Here is a 6,929-nt window from a genome sequence, read left to right as displayed (position 1 = left end):
TAGGGTTAGGTAAAAAATCAGATTGTATAACTTTTTGGCTGTGCCAGCTGTGCCAGCTAGTGCTTCCAGAACAAGATTCATGACAAAAAAAAACCAGCAAGCAAGCTGAGAGCTTTCAATTGTGGTGTATGTCTCTATGACATGTAGGAGAGTGTGCATTTGACATTTGAGTCATTTAGCAGACGCCCTTATCCAGAGTGACTTACGGTAGTGCATACACTCTTCTACATGCATGTGCAACTGTACAGTCCCATTGGTGAATTGTAGGATCAACAAAGTTAACAAAGTAAGACTCTTTTATTTGAAATTGTTCATCTTTTACACATTAACAGATATTATACACAAGCCTTAGTGGTCCCTTGAGCCCATGACGTGGTCATTCAGAATGGTTATTGGGTGTCAGCTGGGATGGCTTTAAGGTGGAGGGCAAGGTCACACACAAACACCCATATACACTCACACACATACGCACACACACAAAGAAACAAAACACTTACACACTAACAGACACATACACGTAATGCAATAGAAACTACAACACATACTCTAGCCATCTAATGCACTGTAGACATCAACAGAGAGGGGACTTAAAGTGCAAACAGCAAAAGAGGAGATCCTTACCAGTCTTTTTTTACAAACATGAGTGATAGCTACCTCCACTGAAGCAATGATCTTAGTGCGCCACTATCTTTACAAATATGATATCCCTATAGCACAATTATAGCTCAAACTGTGCCTTGTATTAGACAGAAATGACACTGCATAGTTCACTGGTCTGTCTTATACATTATTGCAGTACAATATAACTCCAAGTCCTGTTCTTGGGTATGATTCATGGGTAAGAGAATGGCACAGGAACGTGGGTGGCTGTGTGGGTACTACTAAGTATTAGCTACTATAGGAGGGGATTGTGATGAGTCAATGACTCACTGAAGATGGGCGAGTAGATTCAACAGGGTGGTCCTACAGTAATGATGAGACCGGTCTGTAGTCCAGTTAAACAGGAGATGTAGGGTTAATGCTGTAGAGCAGTAGTAATCCAAATGGAATAGAGTGGGCAGTAGTCCAGATGTAATGCTTCAGGTTGTCTGTAGTCCACATGTTTTGGTGAAGATGGTAGTCTTCAGAGGATACACACCAGGACGACGAACAGTTAAAAGCCGTGGGTGGCCGTCCTATCGCCTCTGACCAGAACATCGGCTATTATTTCCCCACGATTCTAAATGTTGGATCGTTCACACCCAGCAGGTGATCACTAACACACCGCGCCATCTGTTTATTTTAGCCGTTATTTGTTCTGGTGAGGTTCTTCTCTGAATGTAGGGGGAACAGCAGAGGGAAGGAGATGCTGATCAATTCTGGGTCATTGATGGGTTCCTTGGGAAATCCATAACGGGAGGTCTGGCCAGCCCAGTAGGGTTTATCTGTCAGTATGGGTTAAACAATTCCTCTGTGCCTATTATCCCCATATTCTGGTGAAGGTGGCCTGTGGTCCAAATGTATAGAGGGATAAGCAGAGGGAAGGGGACTCTGGTTCATAACAACTTCCGTGGCATGTCCGTCATGGGAAGTCCATAGAGTCTATAGGGTGGGGTTGTGAGTCAGTAGGGGGCAAACAGTAACTGTGTATGGGAGGTCCTGACAGGCCCGGGGGCGGGGCGGAGCAGGGCAGCAGGGAGGGTCTGTGTCTGAAAAAGGGTGGGGCCATGGGAGGGAGCGTGGGTGGAGCGGAGGCCGGGGAAGGCCGAGCCCATAGCTGCTGCTGCTGATGCCAATGCTGCCAGATGAGCGGGCATTATCTGGGTTATCTGAGGTTGGCACAACTCCTTCCCCACTGTCAGCTTCACCTGGAGAGTGAGAGTGAGAGAGAGAGAGAAAGTGAGAGTGCGAGAGAGAGAGACAGAGAGAGCGAGCGAGAGAGACAGAGAGCGAGTGAGACAGAGAGAACGAGAGAGACAGAGAGAGAGAGAGGGGGAGAGTGAGTGAGAGGGAAAGCGAGAGGGAGAGCGAGAGAGAGAGAACAAAAACTAAATCAGTGTCTGAGAGTATGGGTTTGAAGGTCAATGGAGCCCTTTGAAATCGTCTTCTGTATTAGTGATAGGGTAATGGAGCTTCCTCTGAACACCAAGATGGAAATTGTTATGTGCTGTCAATCAACTGACTCATGTATTCTAACCTACTGGGAGGAATCTTTGCTCTTTCCATATAAAAGTGTCTCCTCTGGGTTAATACAGTTGAGGATGGGATTTAGAGGAGTCATTTGCCACAGATTGTCAACCCCTGGGCCTGGTCGCAAGTTATCTCTGTCTGCCACTTTATGAGAGCCATGATGGAAACTTGACTTTTCCCTCACTTTTTTCTGCCATTTGGCCCCAGATGAATCCCCAATGCATTCCACCTTTAGCATGCTGGTCTCAGACCTTCATTTTTACTAGGCCTGTAAAGTCACAAACCGTATCAACTTCATATCCAGGGGCTATTGAATAAACAAATCATGAAGAACACTGTTTTAGATGACAAAACAAGAGAAAGAGATACCCTCAATCGTGTCTCTCACATCTTGGTGACATAGATTTGTGGAGTCGAGACTTTCTGATTGTTTAGGTGATTCCTATGTTTCTGTATTTTGTCAGTATTGAGACAAGGAGGGACTTACTGGTTGTGTGGCCTGGCCTTTCGGGAGTTTACTGTAGGGACTGTATTTGGGTTTGGCCGGTTTGCCTGCCGCTCGGTCTTTGTGACGTCTGCTGCTGATGTGCTGGAGGAGAGATGGAGAGGACAGTAAGGTTATGTAGTAAGAAAGAGAGTGACTACAAGTGATTGGTCCTAGATTTATTTAAACCTCTACAGGATCGGTGGGTCCCCTGCGGGACGGTTGAGCTAACGTAGGCTAATGTGATTAGCATTGGTTGTAAGTAACAAGAACATTTCCCAGGACACAGACATATCTGATATTGTCAGAAAGCTTAAATTATTATTAATCTAACTGCACTGTCCAATTTACAGTAGCTATTACAGTGAAAGAATACCATGCTGTTGTTTGAGGAGAGTACACAGTTATGAACTTGAAAATGTATTAATAAACCAATGATGTACATTTGGGCAGTCCTGATACAACATTTTGAACAGAAATGCAGACATTAATTTCCGACATTAATTTCCTTTCAAATGGTAGCAAGAATATGCATACCCTTGCTTCAGATCCCGAGCTACAGGCAGGTAGATTTGGGTATGTAATTTTAGGTGAATTTTGAAAAAAAGGGCCAGATCCTTAAGAGTTAAGGGGGCTCTAAATGACCAAGGAGGACAGAACACCACTAATTGATTTGGAAGGGTTGTCAGCCGTAGAGGTACAAGAAAATTGCCTGTAAATGCAATATGTCAAAATTGCATGATCAATGCGGCACTCTAAACGTCCAAATATATATCTAAAAAAACTTGAAGACGTGTTCCATTCATCCAGTTTTGAAAGCCTACCTACTAATTTGTTTCTATTCATTTAGTGTAATCATTGCTTGAAAACTGTTTTCTGTCATTTCAAGGTTATATTACGTAGGCTTTGTAATCATTTCCAATTAGACACTACTTCAAATCAAATCAAATCAAATTTATTTGTCACATACACATGGTTAGCAGATGTTAATGCGAGTGTAGCGAAATGCTTGTGCTTCTAGGTCTGACAATGCAGTAATAACCAACAAGTGATCTAGCTAACAATTCCAAAACTACTACCTTATAGACACACGTGTAAGGGGATAAAGAATATGTACATAAAGATATATGAATGAGTGATGGTACAGAGCAGCAAAGGCAAGATACAGTAGATGGTATTGAGTACAGTATATACATATGAAATGAGTATGTAAACAAAGTGACATAGTTAAAGTGGCTAGTGATACATGTATTACATAAAGATGCAGTAGATGATATAGAGTACAGTATATACGTATACATATGAGATGAATAATGTAAACATTATATTAGGTAGCATTGTTTAAAGTGGCTAGTGATATATTTTACATCATTTCCCATCAATTCCCATTATTAAAGTGGCTGGAGTTGAGTCAGTGTGTTGGCAGCAGCCACTCAATGTTAGTGGTGGCTGTTTAACAGTCTGATGGCCTTGAGATTAGAAGCTGTTTTTCAGTCTCTCGGTCCCAGCTTTGATGCACCTGTACTGACCTCGCCTTCTGGATGATAGCGGGGTGAACAGGCAGTGGCTCTGGTGGTTGTTGTCCTTGATGATCTTTATGGCCTTCCTGTGACATCGGGTGGTGTAGGTGTCCTGGAGGGCAGGTAGTTTGCCCCCGGTGATGTGTTGTGCAGACCTCACTACCCTCTGGAGACCCTTACGGTTGTGGGCGGAGCAGTTGCCGTACCAGGCGGTGATACAGCCCGCCAGGATGCTCTCGATTGTGCATCTGTAGAAGTTTGTGAGTGCTTTTGGTGACAAGCCGAATTTCTTCAGCCTCCTGAGGTTGAAGAGGCGCTGCTGCGCCTTCTTCACGATGCTGTCTGTGTGGGTGGACCAATTCAGTTTGTCTGTGATGTGTACGCCGAGGAACTTAAAACTTACTACCCTCTCCACTACTGTTCCATCGATGAGGATAGGGGGGTGTTCCCTCTGCTGTTTCCTGAAGTCCACAATCATCTCCTTAGTTTTGTGACGTTGAGTGTGAGGTTATTTTCCTGACACCACACTCCGAGGGCCCTCACCTCCTCCCTGTAGGCCGTCTCGTCGTTGTTGGTAATCAAGCATACCACTGTTGTGTCGTCCGCAAACTTGATGATTGAGTTGGAGGCGTACATGGCCACACAGTCGTGGGTGAACAGGGAGTACAGGAGAGGGCCCCATAACGCACCCTTGTGGGGCCCCAGTGTTGAGGATCAGCGGGGTGGAGATGTTGTTGCCTACCCTCACCACCTGGGGGCGGCCCGTCAGGAAGTCCAGTACCCAGTTGCACAGGGCGGGGTCGAGACCCAGGGTCTCGAGCTTGATGACGAGCTTGGAGGGCACTATGGTGTTAAATGCCGAGCTGTAGTCGATGAACAGCATTCTCACATAGGTATTCCTCTTGTCCAGATGGGTTAGGGCAGTGTGCAGTGTGATTGCGATTGCGTCGTCTGTGGACCTATTGGAGCAGTAAGCAAATTGGAGTGGGTCTATGGTGTCAGGTAGGGAGGAGGTGATACGGTCCTTGACTAGTCTCTCAAAGCACTTCATGATGACGGAAGTGAGTGCTACGGGACGGTAGTCGTTTAGCTCAGTTACCTTAGCTTTCTTGGGAACAGGAACAATGGTGGCCCTCTTGAAGCATGTGGGAACAACAGACTGGTATAGGGATTGATTGAATATGTCCGTAAACACACCAGCCAGCTGGTCTGCGCATGCTCTGAGGGCGCGGCTGGGGATGCCGTCTGGGCCTGCAACCTTGCGAGGGTTAACATGTTTAAATGTTTTCCTCACGTCGGCTACAGTGAAGGAGAGTCTGCATGTTTTGGTTGCGGGCCGTGTCAGTGGCACTGTATTGTCCTCAAAGCGGGCAAAAAAGTTATTTAGTCTGCCTGGTAGCAAGACATTCTGGTCCGTGACGGGGCTGGTTTTCTTTTTGTAATCCGTGATTGACTGTAGACCCTGCCACATACCTCTTGTGTCTGAGCCATTGAATTGAGATTCTACTTTGTCTTTATACTGACGCTTAGCTTGTTTGATTGCCTTGCGGAGGGAATAGCTACACTGTTTGTATTCGGTCATGTTTCCGGTCACCTTGCCCTGATTAAAAGCAGTGGTTCGCGCTTTCAGTTTCACATGAATGCTGCCATCAATCCACGGGTTCTGGTTTGGGAATGTTTTAATCATTGCTATGGGAACGACATCTTCAACACACGTTCTAATGAACTCGCTCACCGAATCAGCGCATTCGTCAATGTTGTTGTTTGATGCAATACGAAACATATCCCAGTCCACGTGATGGAAGCAGTCTTGGAGTGTGTAATCAGATTGGTCGGACCAGCGTTGAACAGACTTTACGTTACAGTCTCTGATGTCCCTCTGGAATGCTACCCTTGCTCGGATTTCATCAACCTTGTTGTCAAGAGACTGGACATTGGCGAGTAGAATGCTAGGGAATGGCGCGCGATGTGCCCGTCTCCGGAGCCTGACCAGAAGACCGCTTCGTTTCCCCCTTTTACGAAGTCGTTTTTTTGGGTCGGCGGCTGGGATCCATTCCGTTGTCCTGGGTGAAAGGCAGAACACAGGATCCGCTTCGCGAAAGTCATATTCTTGGTCGTACTGATGGTGAGTTGACGCTGCTCTTATATTCAGTAGTTCTTCTCGACTGTATGTAATGAAACCTAAGATGACCTGGGGTACCAATGTAAGAAATAAAACAAAAAACTGCATAGTTTCCTAGGAACGCGAAGCGAGGCGGCCATCTCTGTCGGCGCCGGAAGTAAGAGAGACAGATACAGCTATACCACTGATAAGAAACATGACATTTTAAATAAAGTGAATTCAAATAATTTCCATGAACCAAATTCACTATGTTCACTCATGGAACTGTGGTAATATATAATGGCTAATGTTCATGTAACACCCTGGTATATCCCACCTGTTTTAGCTGTGTCTCAGAGTTGACGTGCACATCGCAGATCTCACAGTGAAATGTTTTGTTCTGCAGGCCCGTGGCTGCCTTGGTGGGCGGAGCTAGCTTACTCTTGACCCCTGGCCGGGGGAAGGACTTGATGGAGCCCACACCACTCCTGGCCTCTAGCATGGTCTTGTGCTTCGTACCTGGATGATAAAATAGGAATAAGTGAGCCACAATAAGGTCTTTCAAGCATTTGCATCCACAGTCCTTTGCCAATATTATGAAACAGTATTGAGAGGCACTGACATTATTTGCCAATGAATAGACCCTACCAATCAA

The 6,929-nt window shown here is 45.6% G+C and overlaps 1 protein-coding gene across 1 annotated transcript in view; it reads right to left on the bottom strand.

Annotated features, from left to right (window-relative positions):
- Window positions 1–325: 325 nt before the first annotated feature.
- znf385d (zinc finger protein 385D) overlaps window positions 326–6,929 on the bottom strand; it is a 47,680-nt gene continuing 41,076 nt past the window's right edge. The window contains exons 6-8 of the mRNA XM_064945577.1: window positions 6,612–6,793; window positions 2,657–2,758; window positions 326–1,847 (exon numbers count right to left, since the gene is read on the bottom strand). Of these exons, the coding sequence (XP_064801649.1) occupies window positions 1,602–1,847; window positions 2,657–2,758; window positions 6,612–6,793 (530 nt within the window). The 3' untranslated portion in view covers window positions 326–1,601. The remainder of the gene's footprint in view (window positions 1,848–2,656; window positions 2,759–6,611; window positions 6,794–6,929) is intronic.

The sequence above is a fragment of the Oncorhynchus masou genome, chromosome 29 (assembly GCF_036934945.1).
Source record: "Oncorhynchus masou masou isolate Uvic2021 chromosome 29, UVic_Omas_1.1, whole genome shotgun sequence".
Lineage (NCBI taxonomy): Eukaryota > Metazoa > Chordata > Actinopteri > Salmoniformes > Salmonidae > Oncorhynchus > Oncorhynchus masou.
Note: the sequence above shows the minus strand (reverse complement) of the source record. Positions and strands in the feature narration are given on the sequence as shown.